The 19,495-nt window shown below is 51.9% G+C and overlaps 1 protein-coding gene across 11 annotated transcripts in view; it reads left to right on the top strand.

Moving 5' to 3' along the window:
* POU2F2 (POU class 2 homeobox 2) overlaps positions 1–13,514 on the top strand; it is a 35,203-nt gene extending 21,689 nt beyond the window's left edge. For 5 of the 11 annotated variants that reach the window (XM_047835488.1, XM_047835487.1, XM_047835486.1 and 2 more), the window contains 10 exons: positions 3,638–3,743; positions 3,832–3,923; positions 5,528–5,689; positions 5,923–6,064; positions 6,155–6,303; positions 6,405–6,581; positions 7,856–7,922; positions 9,150–9,351; positions 9,492–9,565; positions 9,820–13,514. In XM_047835488.1, coding sequence (XP_047691444.1) covers positions 3,638–3,743; positions 3,832–3,923; positions 5,528–5,689; positions 5,923–6,064; positions 6,155–6,303; positions 6,405–6,581; positions 7,856–7,922; positions 9,150–9,351; positions 9,492–9,565; positions 9,820–10,151 — 1,503 coding nt within the window. In that variant the 3' untranslated portion in view covers positions 10,152–13,514. The remainder of the gene's footprint in view (positions 1–3,637; positions 3,744–3,831; positions 3,924–5,527; positions 5,690–5,922; positions 6,065–6,154; positions 6,304–6,404; positions 6,582–7,855; positions 7,923–9,149; positions 9,352–9,491; positions 9,566–9,819) is intronic. The other 6 variants (XM_047835490.1, XM_047835493.1, XM_047835494.1 and 3 more) reach the window with 3 other exon arrangements.
* Positions 13,515–19,495: the final 5,981 nt, after the last annotated feature.

Raw genomic sequence — 19,495 nt, forward strand, 5'->3', positions numbered from 1 at the left:
TACCCAGGGAACACCTAGATATACTTTAAAACACACACACACACACAAACAGCAGCACATCGTACCCTCTGTCATGCCTCTGGAGCTCTCCACTCAACAGGACATCTTGGAGATTGTTCCATATCAGGACACAAAGAGTGTCCTCCTTTTTCATGAATGCATAGTATTGCACCATAAAGACCCACCCTAATTCATTTACCTATTCCCCACTGCTGTGCATTCAGCTTGTTTCCAATCTTTTGCTAAAACACTGCAGGCCGCTAGGAATATCCTTCTAGAGAGATTACTTTGCACAAGTGTGAATGTATCTCTAAGATAAATTCCTAGAAGTGGAATGGGTCAAAGGGTATATGCCTTTGTAATTCTGACAGACATTGCCAAATTATCTTCTCACCAGTGACACCTAAGAGTGTTTGCTTCCTCATACACCCCGACACAGCATGTTATGCACTGCTGTTCTCTTTGTTGATCTGATAAGAGAAAAAAAAAAAGTATCTCAGTGCAGTTGTAGCCATATTTCTCTTCTTGTGAGTGAATCTGAATATTTTTTCATTCATTTGTATTGAATGTATTTTGTATTTGCTGGGCAATCACCAGACCTGTTGGCCAGATTACTATTGGATTGTTAGTTATTTTCTTATTGATTTGTAATCACTCTTTATATGTTGAAGAAATGAACCCATTTGTGTCAAGTTACTTATGTTTTTCCTCAGCTTGTTTACTTCCTAGGACATTAAATTGGTCTTTGGAATAATAATAGCATTGGGAGGAATTGAGGGTCATGAGTCATCCCTCTGTTTCCCCGAAGGCAAAATAATGTCACTCTAAGTAACATAATTTTCAACTGCGCATAAAAGTTGTTGAATAAATTATGAAGCATCAGTGTTGGGTCATTCGACAAATATATGTGGAGTATTTACTGGGTGCCAGATGCTATTCTAGATGCTGAGATTATAATGATGACCAAAACCATCAAGATCACACTCTCGTGGAGCTGACTTACCAGTGAGGGAGATGCACTGTGAAAGCGTAAACAGAAAAAGAGGTACCTTGAGATAGTGATAAGTCTTATAAAGGAGGTGAAATGGAGGTAACAGGAGGTATGGTGGTGGCTGGTTTAGATTAGATGATCAAGGAGGATATCTCTGAAGAGGTGATTTTACATGAGGACCTGAGTGACAAGAAGGGTCCAGGAATATAAGAACTAGAACTGCCTGGCAGAGGGAACCTTTGCACGTGCAAAGGTCCTGAGGTAGGAAGACTAGGACAGGTTTCAGTATTAAGGACCATAGAGATCAAATGAATAGTTTTTATTGTATTGTTCTGGCTACAAGAAGCCATCGGAGTGTTGTGTATGTGTGTGTAAGGGGGTCTTGCTTTTTCTTTTGGAAATGTTCAAACCTAAAAGTAGAGAGTATGATATAAAGAACCGCATGTACCTTCACCCAGCTCAATAGATATCAACATTTTGCCAATCCTGTTTCATCTATCTCCTCACTTTTTTGGTGGAGATGCTGGATTTTTTTTTCTCTCCCTCTTTCCCTTAAAAAAAGGGGCACCTGGGTGGCTCAGTTGGTTAAGTGTCCAACTCATGGTTTCGGCTCAGGTCACGATCTCACAATTTGTGAGTTCGAGCCCCACACTGGGCTCCATGCTGACAGTGTGGAAGCTGCTTGGGATTCTCTCTCTCCCTTTCTCTCTGCCCTTCCCTTGCTCGCTCGCTCTCTCTCTCAAAATAAAGAAATAAGCATAAAAAGGTTTTGAAATTTTTTCATTGAAGTATAACAAATACTAAAAGTGCACAGATCACTGACACTCACAAACTGAGCACACCCATGTAACTCGCACCCAGATTGAGAACTGTATATGGCCAGCTCCCTAGGAGCCCCTGGGATGCCTTCTAACCTCCACCTCCCAAACTTCTATCATGCAAATGGAACCATACAGGATGTTCTCTATCATGTCTAACTTCTTCCACGTATCATGTTTGGGAACTTTATAGTGCTGTGTGTTCTTATAGATTGTAGACTGCCCCTTCTCGTTGTTGTTCCAGTGAATCAGTTTACTTACCTATTCAATTCTTTTTTTTTAACGTTTATTTATTTTTTGAGAGACAGAGAGAGACAGAGCATGAGCAGGGGAGGGGCAGAGAGAGAGGGAGACACAGAATCCGAAGCAGGCTCCAGGCTTTGAGCTGTCAGCACAGAGCCCGATGCAGGGCTCGAACCCACGAGCAGTGAGATCATGACCTGAGCTGAAGCCAGACGTTTAATCAACTGAGCCACCCAGGCGCCCCAGCCTATTCGATTCTTGATGGGTACTTGGGCTTTCTTCAGGTTTTGGCTATTACAGATGGTTCTGCCGTGAACATTATGATACATGTCTTCTGATGAGCACACATATGCACTTATGGGGGCTTATACCCTGGCGTGGCACCACTGGGTCATGAGGCAGGCGTAGGCTCGGCTTTCATAAACAGTGCCAGTATTTGTCTGCTAGGGCCGTCCTAACAAATGACTACAAACTGGCTGTCTTAATGGAAATTTAGGGGCGCCTGGGTGGCTCCGTGGGTGAAGCATCGGACTCTTGATCTCAGCTCGGGTCCTGATCTCAGGGTTGTGAGTCCAAGCCCCTCATTGGGCTCCACACTGGGCGTGAAGCCTATTTAAAAACAACAACAACAACAAACCGTAGACATTATTCCACAGTTCTAGAAGCTCCGAGTCCCAAGCTAGTGTGTTGGCAGGTTGGCCAGTCTTCTCTCTGGGTCTCTTCACAGTGCCTGCCCTCTGTGCATGTTTGTCTCTGTGTCCAAACTCCCCCTTACCCTATAGATACCTGTCATATCGGATTAGGACCCATCCTGAAGACTTAGTTCTACCTTGATCATCTTGACCTTTTCCTCAGCTTGTTTACTTCCTAGGACATTAAGTTGGTCTTTGGAATAATAATAGCACTGGGAGGAATTGAGGGGCATGAGTCATCCCTCTGTTTCCCTGAAGGCAAAATAATGTCACTCTAAGTCACATAATTTTCAACTGCGCGTAAAAGTTGTTGAGTAAATTATGAAGCATCAGTGTTGGTTTATCTGACAAATATACATGGAGCACAAATATATGTGGTTCACATATATGTGAACCCCTCCAGGGTTCTGGAGGTTAGGATTCCTACCTATCTTCTGAGGGGAGGACACAGTTCAAACCATAACATTACCAAAGAGTCTTCCAAAGTGGTTGAACCAATTTACTCACTCACTATTTGCTGGAGTGTTTTAAAGGTAATTCCAGACATGATTATCATTTGCCTTGAGTGTTTTAAAAAGGAGGGAAGAGTTGGTCTGATTTACATTTTTAAACGATGCTATTTGTTCTGTGGGAATGTAAGACAAGGCAAATATTTCTTCAAGAAAGAAAAGGTAAATAAAGAGCGAGCCCTCCCGGGACAGCCCAGATAGGACGCTGTGGTAGCCACGGGGTTGGGGGAAGCCTCCTGGGTGCCCTTAGCTCAGGGGCGCCATTCAGAGACCAGGTTCTATCCCTCACTGCCTGCTGCCCGCTGCCCGGAGCCAGGGCAGGCAATGCAGATGGGGCCGGGCCAGGACTCAGGCTGTCTTTCTGTCCACCCCCCTCCCTGCCAGGACATACAGCAGCTCCTCCAGCTTCAGCAGCTGGTGCTTGTGCCGGGTCACCACCTCCAGCCACCCGCTCAGTTCCTGCTGCCGCAGGCCCAGCAGAGTCAGCCAGGTAAGGTCCCACCAGGATGGGTCCCTGACGATGTTTCCACAAAACTCTCCCTCCCCCCTCACCCCGTGCATTCCCCTTGTCTCTCCAGGCCTGCTACCGACGCCAAATCTCTTCCAGCTACCTCAGCAAACCCAGGGAGCTCTTCTGACCTCCCAGCCCCGGGCCGGGCTGCCCACGCAGGTGAGAATGTCCCCCCACGTGTGCCAGGCTGGGTGAGCAGGGGTGGGAAGGAGAGGGCCTCCTCTCCCTTTGACCCTCCCCACAACTATCAGGACCAGGACAGGAGTCAGGAGATCTGGGGTCCAGCCCTGCTGTGCCACTGATTTGCTATGGGACCTCAGTCAAGCTGCTCTCCCTGTCTGGGTCAGCTTCTTCCTCCACAGAATGAGGGGAGTCAGCCAGGCCAGTGGCTCTTAGCCCTTTCAGACACATGGACTCCTTTGAGAAACCTGATGAATGATTTTGATCTGACCCCTGCTGTCCCAAAATGCACACGTGCCTAAGTACACAAAAAACCTATAGGCTGTGGCCTGGCCTTTCAGTTTGCTGACTGGCTTCTAGACTTTAATAATAATCCTTCATGATTCTTTACGGATTTCAACGCTCCCTCCTACCCATTTTTTTTAACAGTCCTTTCAAAAAATATGAACAATTTCAGAAAGCCCCCCAAATGTACGGACTAATACAGGGCTGAGCTGCAATTCTGAAATCCAAAATGCTTGGAAAACCAAGCTGTTTTTGTAATGTGAGACCAGAAGTCATTTGGCTGCCAAACCCCTCTAGACCTGGGGCAAGGAGTATGGCTTTCCTTCCTCCCTCCTGTGTGATAGTCCTGCTTTGCTGGGGGCTGTTAATGTGTTCAATTATGGGGTGATGCCTTGACCCTGATGGGGGGGTCACCTTATTTCTGATATGTGCCCATGTAGGCTTTCTAAAATCTGCAAAATTTCTGAATTCCAAAACACATCTGGCCCCAGCATTCAGGTAATGGATCAAGGATTTTTGTGACCAACGTGGCTGCACTCACCACCTGCTTCAGATCTTTTATTTTTAGGGAAGTGAAGCATTCCAGAGAGAGAGAGAGCAGTTGCTTCTTTGTAAATCCCCCAGTCACCCTCCCCATCTACTTTAAAAAATACTTTCACTTTAAAAAAGTAAAAATAAAAATACTTTCACTTAAGTTGCAACCTTGAACCGGATTCTCCCAATAACCCCATGGGTTCAGTAGAGCAGCCACGATTATTTCCATCCTGCGGAGGGGAAAACGGAGGCCCAGGGAGATTTTAAGAAACTTGCCCGAGTTACTCTGGAATTCGGTAGCACAGTGCTTGATTCCCTGCCTGAGAGAAGGAGAAAACCATGGCCCGCATCCCACCCCCCCCCCCCCGGGGGGAAAAAACCCTGAAATAGTTCATAGTTTTTGAAAGGGGTGTTAAAAAAAAATGGGTAGGAGGGAGCGTTGAAATCCGTAAAGAATCATGAAGGATTATTATTAAAGGAGCTGGCTGCTCCTTTCTGGGAGTTTGCAGGCTGGGGGTGGGGGTATGTGCAGAGAGTTCCAGGCAGTGAGAGGACCCTAGTGGAGAAGCAGAGTGTCTCTTTGCTGGGGACTGACAATGAGTGATCTGGATCAGCCTCCTGGGGACAGGTAGAGGAGAGTGAGCAGGAAGAGGCTGGACGGCAGGGAGGGAGGGAGGGAGGGAGGGAGGGGGAACCGCGCAGCCGTTGCTGAGCCCCATCCCGGTCCTCGGCCCTGCATCCCACCCTCCTGCCGACCCCACCAGGCCGTGACCCGCCCCACGCTGCCCGACCCGCACCTCTCGCACCCGCAGCCCCCCAAATGCTTGGAGCCACCATCCCACCCCGAGGAGCCCAGTGACCTGGAGGAGCTGGAGCAGTTCGCCCGCACCTTCAAGCAGCGCCGCATCAAGCTGGGCTTCACGCAGGTCTGGGGCCACTGGGCAGGACGGGCTATGGGCAGAGGATGACCGGGCCTGGCCAGGTGGTGGGTGAGGCACGGGCCACGCCTCTCTTGGGCACCGGCTACCCAACTCCTGAGCCGGGGGGCGTGGCCAGGTGGTGGGCGGGACGAGAGGCCGAAGTCGGCTGGTGGGCGGGGCCAGGGTGTGGCCCAGAGGTCTGGCCCTGACGCCTTCCCATTCCCGCCCCACTGGGCCAGGGTGACGTGGGCCTGGCCATGGGCAAGCTCTACGGCAACGACTTTAGCCAGACGACCATCTCCCGTTTCGAGGCCCTCAACCTGAGCTTCAAGAACATGTGCAAACTCAAGCCCCTCCTGGAGAAGTGGCTCAATGACGCAGGTTGGGATTGCGCTGGGGCTCCCAGAGCGGGCGGCCGGCTGTGCGCGCGGGAGGCGCCCTCTCACGCTCCCCGTCTCCTCCCGGGCACAGAGACTATGTCTGTGGACTCAAGTCTGCCCAGTCCCAACCAGCTGAGCAGCCCCAGCCTGGGTTTCGACGGGCTCCCCGGCCGGAGACGCAAGAAGAGGACCAGCATTGAGACAAACGTCCGCTTCGCCTTAGAGAAGAGTTTTCTAGCGGTGAGACCCCGGCCTCCAGGGCGGCCCTGACGGCCGGCGGGGATGGGGGCCGAGGAGGGAGGGGGTCGGACCTGCGGTTAACGGAGCCCTTCTGCCCGCAGAACCAGAAGCCTACCTCAGAGGAGATCCTGCTGATCGCGGAGCAGCTGCACATGGAGAAGGAGGTGATCCGCGTCTGGTTCTGCAACCGGCGCCAGAAGGAAAAACGCATCAACCCCTGCAGCGCAGCCCCCATGTTGCCCAGCCCGGGGAAGCCGGCCAGCTACAGCCCCCATCTGGTACCGAGAACGCTTCTGGGGGGTGGGGGCATAAAGCTCTGGCAGGCTCTGGGAGACCCCCGCCCCTAGGCAGGCGCTTCTGTGAAGCCAGGCCTACTTGGTTGTCCACAGTGCCTGGCACGGAGGCAGGAAGACTCACCCTTGGGGACCGTCTGTCACATGGATAAAGCATAGTCACACAGGGACACAGTTTCCAAGGAACTGCGGTCTTATGTGAGAGATGCAGGCACCCACAGACACACACCGACATAGCCAAAAACAGTTATCACAGGGCGGGGCCTCACAGGGATGGATCCCAGGTAGGGGATGGAGGTACTCCCACACACACAGGTTCACAACCACACAGAGGCAGGCAGGGACAGCATCACATACTGAGTAATGCTCAGGCCCACCGCAGCACGCAGACCCACTCGGGATCAGACACACTGGGACACCCTTTCATTGCATCTAGTGTGGAAAGGGCTGCGACACTACAGTGAGGAACAAGGGGCCCGGAGGAGCGTCCCACCCCTCCCTGGTATGGAGGAAGAAGGGACCATCCGAGCTGAGTTATAAAGGACAAGGGAGAGGTAGCCAGCCCCGTGAAGCCCAGGCAAGGGGCTGCTGTGCAAAAAGGCCTGGAAGACTGGGTGTGCTGAGCCCAATCTGAGGAACTCCAGTGCAATTTAATGTGGTTGGAGTGGGAATGTATATGTATATGAGTAGGGGTAGGGGATAGCCGGGGGCCAGACTCCCAAGTAACATGCTGAGGAGCTCGAACTTGAACCTTAGGCGGTGAGGAACTGAGGAAGAGTTTTGAGTTGAGGAGGGAGAGGGTCACATTAAGAGTGAGGTTTCTAGAGCTGATGGAAGCATGAGACTGGAGGCACGGAGGCCAAGAAGGAGGCTGCTGGGTGGTTCCAGAAAATCAAGGCAATGTGACATCCCAACACTCTGATGCAGAGACACCCCTGGTCATCATAACCCCCCCACACACACACACACACATACACGTGCACGTGTGCACTTCAGACCTGCAACTGGTTGGTGTCAGAAGAGAGGTGGGGGAACACTCTCAGTTGAGGATTATTTCCTCCCTGTGGCTCAGGATCACTTAGGTAGATGCTAAGATAGATATGATGGAAAGAACTTGGCATAATACAAGCATAGCATTGTGCCCAAAGCCCCTTCTCTCCCCAGCCTGGGGGCAGATGAACGGGGGTCTTACCGTCAGAGAGTATCATGGGGGTTGTTGGGAAAGTGGCCTAACCATGCCTTCTTTCCTCTCTCCCCAGGTCACACCCCAAGGGGGCGCCGGGACCTTGCCATTGTCCCAAGCTTCCAGCAGTCTGAGCACAACAGGTCAGGGAGGGCAGAAGCCCGTGAGGGGGCATTGGGAGGACACAGTGCAGGCACCGGTTTTTCTAGTGGCTTAGGGTGCCTGTGGGCCTCAAGGCTGAGCTTGGGGATGAGGGAGGCAGGGGGCACAGAGGGGAGAGAGTGACCTTACCCCTCCTTGCGGGAGCAGTTCAGCTTTCATCTGCTCCAGGATTTCATATGAGAAAAGCCTGGGGTTGCTAAAAGTTGAACTTGGGTTCTGTTCCTGACATTTTAAACTATGTGAACTCCAGAAGTGACTTTACCTCTCTGAGCCTCAGTTTTTTATAAAATTATTGTGAATGTATAATGCCTACAAAGCTATATACGTGAATATGTACATATAAGAGTATGTATAAGTATTTGGGTGTGTGTAATACACACATACATATACACACGGCTACTTGTGCATAAAGCCCCCCTTGCTGCCTTCCTGGGGCAGGGCATGTGTAACGGGAGCCTGGCTGGCTCAGGCAATAGAGTAGCTCTTGATCTTGGGGTCGTGAGATCGAGCCCCGCATTGGGTGTAGAGATTACTGAAATAAATAAAGTAAAAAAGGGATGAAAGAAAAAAAACGCCATATTGATTTTTCTCATGTTAAGAAATAATAAGTGGAAGTTTATAAAGTAGTAAGAGTGTGCCTGGCACTATCTAAACTCTTTAGAAAGAATATTAACTCACTTTATCTTCACACCCTTTTAATGAAGTAGCTTCTATTATTATGCCCATTTTCCACATCAGGGAACTGAAGACCAGAGAGGTAAAGGCACTCGTCCAAGGGTACAGGTGGGGCATAACAGTCAGGAAATTGCTGCCTTGGCTGTCTGGCCTGAGTCTGGGCTCCGAGCCCCGTCCTCCTCGGCGCTCACAGCCGCAACCCCCTGCCTGGCCCCCAGAGGGAGCCACAGGGCGTGGTCTTCAGGGCGCCGGGTTCGGGTGCGCCGGAGAGGGGGAGCCGGCGCTGAGGTTCGGGGCGGGGTTCGCACCGTGTGAGCGCACTGGGCACAGGGCTCGGCTCAGTGCATGGCAGCTGCTCACACTGCGATTAGCGGTTGCTGTCACCGGGGCTGTGGGCAGAGAGGGCGGGAGGCCTGTCTGTTCCTCCGGAGGAGATACGAGCTGGGCCGCAAGACGAGCCGGAGTCGACCCGGGGTCCTCTGAGGAGGACGAGTGGAAGCTCAAGTCTCCATCTCTCTGTCTCTCTCTGGCAGTTACTACCTTATCCTCAGCTGTGGGGACGCTCCACCCCAGCCGGACAGCCGGAGGGGGTGGGGGCGGGGGCGGGGCCGCGCCCCCCCTCAATTCCATCCCCTCTGTCACTCCCCCACCCCCGGCCACCACCAACAGCACAAATCCCAGCCCTCAAGGCAGCCACTCGGCTATCGGCTTGTCGGGCCTGAACCCCAGCACGGGGTAAGTGGACGGCTGCAGTTAGGGAGGCTGTGGGGAGAGAAGCAGGGTCGCCGCCGCTGCTTCCCGGGTGGGAGCCGCGCCCCAGTTCTGCCGCCGGCGGGTCCCTGCCCCTGCTAACGCCTCTGCTTTGCCTCTTGCAGAAGCACAATGGTGGGGTTGAGCTCCGGGCTGAGTCCAGCCCTCATGAGCAACAACCCTTTGGCCACTATCCAAGGTGCGTGCTGCCTCATGTCACTCCCATCGCCTCCAGCCTGGCCCCCTGGGGCCTCGAGCCCCCCCCCATTGCTGCTCCAGCCATGCCATCCTGCCCCTGCTCACTGCATCGCTCGCCTCTTCATACCCATCTCACCTTTGGGGAAGGTGTGAGGGGTGCTGATGGGGATCAGTGGGGCAGATGGGAAGACAGGGGACGCTGCGGGCAGGATGCCAGAAGGCGCCCCCAGCCCAGCTTCTCTCTCTCCCCACCAGCCCTGGCCTCTGGTGGAACCCTGCCCCTTACCAGCCTTGACGGCAGCGGGAACCTGGTGCTGGGGGCGGCCGGCGCGGCCCCGGGGAGCCCCGGCCTGGTGACCTCGCCGCTCTTCTTGAACCACGCTGGGCTGCCCCTGCTCAGCGCCCCGCCTGGCGTGGGCCTGGTCTCGGCAGCGGCTGCGGCCGTGGCAGCCTCCATCTCCAGCAAGTCTCCAGGCCTCTCCTCGTCCTCCTCCTCGTCCTCGTCCTCCTCCTCCACTTGCAGTGAGGCGGCAGCACAGACCCCTGGAGGCCCCGGGGGCCCCGAGGCAGGGTCCAAGCCCGAGTGAGGGCCCACCTTGCCTCCCCTCCTACTCCTCTGACCCCCACCTCAGTCCCCCGCCTGGGAAGAGGGCGAGGAGGCCAGCAGTGGTGGGGCGGAGGGTCCTTGGACAGGAGTGACAAGGGAGGAAAGACCAAAAACAAAAACAAAAAACCCCAACTAACCAAAAACAAAAAAAAAAACCCAAACAAAACACACACACAAAAAGAAAGAAGGAAAGAAAATGAAAGAAACCAACCAACAAAAAAGAAACCAAAAATAATCACAACAGAAACCAGCTGCCCCAAAGGAACCAGAGGTGAAAAACAAAAACCAAAACCAAAAATCCCCCAACAAAACCAAACCAAAAACCAGTTGCGAGCCAGACCTCAGTGTGCTCACCCTCACCGCTACGACACCAAATACGAACCCCAGCCAGGGGCAGAGAAGCCTCTGCAGGGAGGACCTCGCGCCGAGCCTCTGGCTGTGGGGCCAACCCCCAACGTTGCCTCCCCCAGTGGGGGCCAGAGAAGGCAAAAGAGAATGTGCCAGCCTCCAGCCCCAGCCCCCAGCCCTGGGCCAGTGAAGACGGGGCACAGCCTGGGGCCGATGGGGTGGGCCCAGAACCACCCGCCAAATGTTCTTTTCCAGAAGGTGAAAGAGAAAGGGCCTGAACAACCTTACACCAAATATTCAGTAGCTTCATCCAAAGGATGTACAGAATTTTTAGCGTTGCGCTCAACAGAATGTGTCCCTACCATGTGTCCCCCCTTTCCCTCGACCCCCAACTCTCCCCACCTGGGCAGGGGGTCTTGCTTTAACCTCCTCCCCTCCCCCAGCCAGGGGAGAGTTCAGGGGCAGGCCTGGGATGACTTTTCAGCCCTCGTACCTCCCCCCTTTTCCCTTTGAAGGGTGGGCTAGGCTGTTTTGCGAAGTTCTAGCTCTCACATGTCCCCCCTCAACTCTGTCACCCTCCTCTGCTCTGGAATCTACCCCCCTCCCCAGCCCAGGGGAAGGTGGAAGCTTCAGGCAAGAGGGGATGAGGTGAGGGCATTCAAGTTGTCTTTTTTTCCATCCTCGTCTGTCAGTTTCCCTGAAAAAAAAAAAAAAATTTCATATTCCAGTGCCTATCCGTGGGATCCTTCACGTTCTTTGACATTGACCAGAAACCAAAAAGAGAACTCACCTCACTCTTCCCACCCTGTGCCCCTCTGATACTGGCAGATGCCTCTTCCTCTCTCCCCCCCCCCCCCACACATGTATACACGCACGCACCCCAGTGGTGGGGTTCCTCGAGGTGGCATCCCCATCAGGGTCCATGTGGCGGGGACAGTGCCATGATCTGTGGTCCCCATCCGAGAGGGCGCTGTGGTGGCCACCACTCCCACAAGACTTCCCTCGAGTGTTGGCTGGACCCCTGTTTGCCCAGCCCTGGACACATCTCGACGGACAGAGGAGAGACATCGCTGGGAGCCACTTTTGCCCTCCTGCTATTGTGGAGGCCAACAAAGTTTTGAACCAAAAAAACAAAAAACAAAAAAAACCAAACAAACAATAAATTAAAACTAGAAAAAAAAGAATTTATAGATATATATATATTTAAGGGAAAGAAGACGAGGACTCTTCAAGAATAAGAAGGAGCCGCGAGGTGGAACCAAGTCCCTGCGCCAGTGGTCCAGGCCCTTGGTCCCCAAGGCGGATGGAAGGACAGACGCTTCTTTCTCTTCACAAATACCTCATGGACGTCGTCTTCGGGAAAGCCGGAGGGGGAGGCTGGGGCAGGGCCTGTCCCTCAGCCAGGGCGGATGGAAGCGGGTGGGCAGGGCTGAGAGAGGGCGGTCAGGGTCAGGGGTGAAGAGCCCCAAGCTCCCTGCCCCCCAATCAACTGAAAAAGCTTTAAAAAAAAAAAAACAGGAAGAAAGGAATGAGAAAGCAAAAAGAATGGACGAAGGAAAACGAACAAACTTTCGGGCGGTTTGATTCCTCCTTTGATTTCTTTTTCTGTTCTCTTCAGTCTGTTCTCTCTCTGCTTCCCTCTCTCCCTCTTCCTTCGCTTCCCTCTCACCCCTCTCAATCCCCACTTGCTGTGTCTCTCCTCAAACCAAAGTGTTGCTGTGAAGGACGCGAGCCATGGAAATCAGAGGCCTGGCCCCCGCCGGGCAGCGCACACGGGAGCCAGAGGGTGCCGCTGGACACTCGGAGGAGAGGCGGACGCCGCCCTGGGCCCCGAGGCCTCAGCGTTCTCCCTTTCTTTCTTGTCTCCCTTCTCCCACCCGGGAGATGAAACTGTTGGGCTGGGCCACGGAGACGGCAGAGACTCGGCTGTTTCGGGGGTCTCGGGGTGCCTTGTCTGGGCAGCGGCGGAGTGGCCGCCCCTCCCGCCCTGGCACCGCCGGGCCTGGCGTGCCATCGACCCGTCCTCGCCGGAATGTAAGCTTCTCCGCTGAACCGACTCCCTGCCCTTACCCTACCTCTGAGTGTGTCCATTTTTATTTCCTGAAGAGAAGGGACTGGCGAGAGGGCCTGGGCCCCAGCCCAAGGGTGGAGAGGGGGGCCAAGGGCTCCTGAACAGATAGGAAGGACATTTGAGCAGAGCAAAGTGAAAGGAATTGCGACCAAAAACCCCTCCGAGAAGACAGGCAGCATGGAAGGCATGGTGGAGATGACTCAGACAAAAACTATGATTCTAGACCAAAAAAACAAAAACAAAAACAAAAAACACACAAAAAGAAAAAAAAAACCAAAAAAAAAAAAAAAAGAAAAAGAAAAAAAAAAAAGGAAAGAAAATCCAGGACTCACCACCACCCACTTCATTCTGCTTCCTCCCCATCAAGTCCTGCCACCTGGGACCTCTCCCCCACCCCGATGTGGGGGGAGTGGGGCAGAGAGGAGAGGAGGAAGCAGGGGGCAGGGATGGGGCCGATGCCCTGACGCTGGTGGAGGGACCCCTGTGCAGCCGGGGGTGGTGGGGACCCTCCCCATCCAACCCCCATAACTGGGAAAAGAAAAACAAGAAAAAAAGAAAATTCCTGGGAGGGGAAAAATAACCAAATCCCAAGCTTTAACTACAGCTGTGAAACCAAATATTGGGAAGGGGGTGGGAGGGAGGGAGGGGCAAGTGTGCCCCAGGTCTCCCCCCTGGGCCCCCCTCCCCCGAGGACTCGAGATAAGGCACCAAATACCTCATAGAACTTTAATGTTAAAAAAAGGAAACCAAATATCGTTGGCTGGGGGCCAGCCAGGGCAAGGGGCTGGGGGGCTGGAGAGAGCCAGGGTTGGGAAGGTAATGGGGGAATTCATGCCCCCCACCCCGCTCTGCCCCTTCCACTCCAGTACCCCCTGTCTCGACTCCGGGAAACAAAACTATCTCATCGTTTTTATTTTGTGGTCTGTACAGAGCCTGTGTCCGTGTGTCTGTGTGTGAGCGAGAGAGTTGGGGGGCTGGGGGACTTTATGTGGAGGATGGGGAGGGAGACCCCAAACCAGGCTCTGGGCTAGGTGAGATGTCTGAGGTGGGGGGCCAGGGGCCTGGGCTAGAAGGAGAGGAAGATGAGTGGATTGGAGAAAGGGGGAGCCTTCTGAATTTCTCTTCTCCCCAGCCCTGACCTCCTACTTGAGGGAGGGACAGAGAATGGGTCTACCCTAATGGTGGGCCTTTTGTGCCAAAAAAAAAAAAAAGAAAAAAGAAAAAAGAAAAAAAAGAAATGCCAGTAACTAAAACACCTCTCTCTGTTCTCTTCTGGGAGGGTGGGGGCTGGAAATGGGAGGGAGGGGCTGGGGGTATAAGTGGGGGTGGGTGGAAATGGGGAACCCAAACCCTGTATGAGTTGAGGCTAAGATCAGGAGTGGGGGGTGGGGGAAGGGTATGAGTTTCCCAGACATCTTCTCCCTTGGGAGGGCCAAGAGAGGGTCTCCAAGCCCCTTGCCCTGGGAAGACAGGGTAAGGGATTAGCCAAGTAGGCGACTGACCTCTTGACCTGACTAATTTCCTGGCCCACCTGAATCCCAGGGTGCCTCTCTCTCCCTTTAGCCCAGGGTAGGGGGAACTGAGTGAGAGAGAGAGAGTGAGACAGACTGAGCAAGATTGAGACACGCGGGCCCCCACTGGCCTCTGAGTGGGAAAGGCAAGTGCGAGAGATAAAGGCCTCCAAGAGAAAAAAGAAACAAACCAAAGATTTAACCATTTAAAAAAAAAAAAAAACCCACAGACAACTCCGCTACCTTTTTATACGTTGGAAAAAAAAGTGAAAAAAATTAAAAAATAAAAATTAAAAAAAATACACAAAAACTCCAAGCCGCAGTTCCTGCGTGCGGTTTGAACTTTGACCTCAGCAGTCTCCAAAGCAAGATGACGATGACAAAGGCGAAAAAAAAAAGAAAAAATAATGTATATTTTTAAGTATTTGTCCTTGAAATGTTAGCTCCTTGTTAAACAAACACAAAAAGGAGAGCAAAATCTAGAAAGAAGTGTTGCTGGGACGGAGACAACTATTTACTATGTCTGTGATCCCTCCCTACTGCCTCCCCATCCTCTCCTCTATCCCTGCTGCCCCTCCCCCAGCCTGTCCTCCAAGCCCAGGGGCTCAGTATTTATTTATTTACATAATTGCAGGGTGACTGGGGGCCTCTCTCCACTTGTAGAGAGGGCCTTTGGATCATGGTGGGGTGGGAAAGGGGCAAGGAGTCTTTGGGGGAAAAGCAGGGGCCTGATCTTTGATCAACTCCTCTCTCTGCTAGCTCCTTTCTGGCTTCTTATCCCACTGCTGCCACCACCAGCTCCCAAATCCAAGCCTGGAATAGGGCAAGATGACCACCCACCTTGTAAAGATCTGAGTGGCTCAGCCCTTTCTGGGGTGGGTGTCTCTCACCTACTCATTCAGATGACCAGGTTGGAATGGGGAGGGGTAGAGGTGGCTAGTAGTGGGCAAGGGAGACCAGGAAGGGCATCTGGAAATTGAGTAGGCCCTGGAGGAGACCTGCCTTTCATCCGTTCTCAGCAAGTTAGCCCCACTTTCAGTTCTGTCTGACCCCTGTGTTGGTAGCCCCTCCCTCCCCATCCTGTCCCCCCCACCCTGTCTCTTCTCGTGGTAGCGGGTTAGCGTTTCAGTGTTCTTAACTCCAATCTGCTTGTTCATTGTACAATGTGCTTCTTTTAAGGCCCCATTTTTGTAACTTGAGTGTGTCATTCATCTGAACAACATCAAAAAATAAAAAAGTAAAAACTGTACAGAGAGAAACGCTGCCTGCTCTCCCTTGGTCTCCTCTGTGTTCTGGGAAGGGTGGTGGGTACATGTGTGCTATGGAGGGGAGGGCTTTACTTCTGTCCAAACAGTAAATGTTTCAGAAGGAGGGCCCAAGCCAGGTTCTCACCAATCAGAAGACCTAAGTCTCAGAATTTAGGATGAATTCAAACGTCTGGATTCGTTTCTCAGTTCTGCCGTTTTATAGATATGTGTCTTTTCATATATTACCTTCGATGTCCTTCTCATCTGTGGGGTTTGTGGAATTAAATGAGATGATGATGTAATAAGTGCTTAGGACAGATCTCTAGCACACGGTCTTCAATAGATGAGAACGATGGGAAAGTCAGGAAACCGGTGAGTCCTCCCCCACTTCCATCCCCAGAGGACCAGCAAGACCCTTTCAAAACAGTCGACTTCGAAGTTGTCTGGTGGTCGAGGGCACGCTCTTCTTCAGAGTGACATGAACTCATTCACTCAAATTTTTGTGCCCAGCTTGACTACGTCAATTGGCAAGAACAACGGCTTCACAGGCCAGGCCACGGGCTGATCCCCACGACCTCACCACTGAAAATCAGAAACGGTGTCAACAACTGGGTTTTCTCACTGGCACCATGTCACCTTGTCATTGTTCCATCCTCTGATGTACGCTTGGCATACAGATGCTGGTATTCTGCAAACTCAACTGTAGGGGATGGGGAAGACAGGAGAAAGGAAGAATTGAAGAGGGGCTGGATCACTTGGACGAAAAGTATTAATTAGCACTGCCTCGTTTGGGCAAGACTGAAAGAATAAAAAAGCACCTCCCCGGTTCCCAAGGTAAGTCTGGAAGGATGGGGAAGTGGGATGTTGGTACAGAGGAAGGTCATTTGGTCCAGCCCCTTCCTGTAGGGTCGTGCGGTCAGAACCATACAAAGTTCCTTGTCACCCAGGCTATCCAGTGACGAGCACAGACAGCACACCTGAGAGCACTCTTTAGAGTTGAACTTGCATCCACTTGCAGCCCCGTGAATGTGCCCCACGGCACCACATGCCCTCCCTTGTACAGTCGTACTCGGGCCTCTTGTCAGGAACATAGCAGGCACTAGAGGACCACCATTCTGTTCCCTTAACATTTCTGCATAGGCAAGCCTTCCACATCCAACTAAAAACGGACGATTCAGGATCGTTAGAGTGATCAGCAAGTCGCCTGCATCAGAATTGTTTTTATTTATGTTTAAAGATTTTACTTTTAAGTAATCTCTACACTCAATGTGTGCTTGAACTTGTAACCCTGAGATCAAGAGTTGCACACTCAGGGTGTCCGGGTGGCTCAGTTGGTTAAGCGTCCGGCTCGATTTCGGCTCAGGTCGTGATCATGCGGTTCGTGGAGTTCTGTGCTCTATCAGCACAGAGCTTGCTTGGGATTCTCTCTCTCTGCCCCTCCCCCTGCGCTTTCTGTCTCTCAGAATAAATAAATTTAACAAGTCACATGCTCTACTGAGCCAGCCAGGCACCCCAGAATCGGTGTGTTTAAAATGCAGATTCCTGGATCTCATCCACCCGTTTGCTGGATCTGAATCTCTAGGGGAGGGGGGCCTGGGTGGCTCAGTCAGTTGAGCGTCTGGCTTCAGCGCGAGTCATGATCTCATCGTTCACAAGTTCGAGCCCCATGGGCTCTGTGCTGACTGACAGCCTGGAGCCTGGAGCCCGCTTCGGATTGTGTCTCCCTCTTTCTCTCAAATATAAACATTAAAAAAATCAATCTCTAGGGGAATTGCCTAATAAACATTAAAGTTCAAGAACTTTTGCCTGCCCAGGGCGCCTCAGTCGTTAAGCATCGGACTTTGGCTTAGATCGTGATCTTACAGTTGGTGAGTTGGGAGTCCCACACTGGATGAGCTTGAGCCCCGCTTCGGGTAAAAACACAAGCCCCGAGTGAGCCCCGCTTCTCTCTCTCCCTCCTCTCTGCCCCTTGCTCACTTGTGCCCCCCACCAAAAAAAGAAACTTTGCCTAACTCAAAACCCAGCATCCAACAAGGGCTTGATTAGTCCACCGTTTTGTTTAATTTTTATTTATTTTTCAGAGAGAGAGAGAGAGAAAGAGCAGGGGAGGGGCAGAGAGAGAGGGAGACATAGAATCCAAAGCAGGCTCCGGGCTCTGAGCTGTCAGCACAGAGCTCAACGCAGGGCTCGGACCCACAAATCAAGAGATCATGACCCGAGCTAAAGTCAGAAGCTTAACCGAATGAGCCACCCAGACGTTCCATGCCACCCTTTTTAAGACAGTAGTTCAACTGAGGACCATCAAGTTTCAGCAGAGTGACTGTGAACAATGAGTCTTGTCTTCATTAGAAGCTCTGAAAAAGAACCACAATTGAGGAAGGGTGATCATCCCACAGTCACAGAGCCATTCTTCTCTGCTGAATCTTGGAGTCAACCAGCACTCTCAGGGTCCGCCCCCACCCCACCCCCTTCCTGTCCCTTTTGATTTAACCTTATCTTTATCTGGTTTGGCAAGGATAAATCCTCCAATTGTTCTAAGCACTTATTCGATATGACTTTCAGGATGTTGCAGCTCTTCTTGAGGAGGCAGTTTGAGAATGAACCTTTACGTGGGGATTAAAGGGGATCTAGCATGCTGGGCTAAGATGGCTTGAGTCCTTTCTGCAGGGTATGAGGTCACTCAAAGATGGTGCCCACGAGCAACACGCTCTGAAACAACTACTTAACACATAATTGCTCTTCATTAGGAGCTGTCCAGTTGTCAAACAGGTTGAACTTTTATTTATTTTTCCTTTTTTTTTTTTTTTTTAATTTTTTTTCAACGTTTATTTATTTTTGGGACAGAGAGAGACAGAGCATGAACGGGGGAGGGGCAGAGAGAGAGGGAGACACAGAATCGGAAACAGGCTCCAGGCTCTGAGCCATCAGCCCAGAGCCCGACGCGGGGCTCGAACTCACGGACCGCGAGATCGTGACCTGGCTGAAGTCGGACGCTTAACCGACTGCGCCACCCAGGCGCCCCTATTTTTCCTTTTTAATGTTTATTTTTGAGAGAGACAGCGTGAGCAGAGGAGGAAAAGAGAGAGAGGGAGACACAGAATCTGAAGCAGGCTCCAGGCTCTGAGCCGTCAGCACACAGCCTGACGTGGGGCTCGAACCCAGGAGCCACGAGATCATGACCTGAGCCGAAGCTGGACGCTCAACTGACTGAGCCACCCAGGGGTCCCTGAACTTTTTTCAATAAAATGAGGCTTATGTAGTAAAATCTCTATTACTGGTTAGGAGATTTGGCTTCTAGCTCTGGTCTACCACCTATGTGGTCTTGATAAGTCTTCCCTCTCTCAATCCCTCGTTTTCACCTGAACATAAGGCAAAACCAGTGTAGGTCTCTAAGCCCAGTGCCCAGAGGCGACGGGGCTGTTGAGGGGGTGTTCAGAGTAACAGGGTCTGAGTGGACAGCTCTCAAGCCTCCCTCTTCCTGGTTTCCATACAAACGGTTTCCCTTCACCTCTCATTTATTAGGGTCCCAAAAAAGAATTTTCTCCAACACAAAGACTGGAATGACTTTGGCAGGGCTTATTTTTCTTGGGCTGCAGCTCAAGCAAAGCAACTGGACATTCCCACCAGTCACCATCATCCTTCTCAACCGCCCTCCTAAGTAAAAGGCATTAGACTGTGGAGAAAAGCAGAAGGGTGATAAAACCAGATGAAACTAGGCTTAAATTCAAGCTCTATCCTATGTGGGTTGGATGACCTTGGGTAAATCACCTCACTGCTTCTGACTTCAGACTCCTTCCCTGCAAAATGTTCCCCTCACAAGAGGAGTATAATTATTATAAACATGTAAGTACTAGAAGCAAACTAGACGTTCAAATACCAGCCAGTCACTCCAACCACCCCTCTCCCCACGTCTACTAGTTAAGACAGAATCCCATTCTAGGTAGGTGTCAAGGCAGCTCCCCTTATGAGGCTGTCTACCCCCAGAATCGGAGTTCTCCAACTCCACAGCTGGGTCTGGTCCCAGGAGCCACCTTCTTCTGCCCTGGAGATCATACCTTTCGGACCTGCGTTTGCCCTCAGGGTTCCAGTGAGACAACCAGATGGCTTTGAGGGAGATGGCTCACATCAGGCCAAGAATGGGGGTGCA

The sequence above is a fragment of the Prionailurus viverrinus genome, chromosome E2 (assembly GCF_022837055.1).
Source record: "Prionailurus viverrinus isolate Anna chromosome E2, UM_Priviv_1.0, whole genome shotgun sequence".
In the NCBI taxonomy this organism is placed as follows: Eukaryota; Metazoa; Chordata; class Mammalia; order Carnivora; family Felidae; genus Prionailurus; species Prionailurus viverrinus.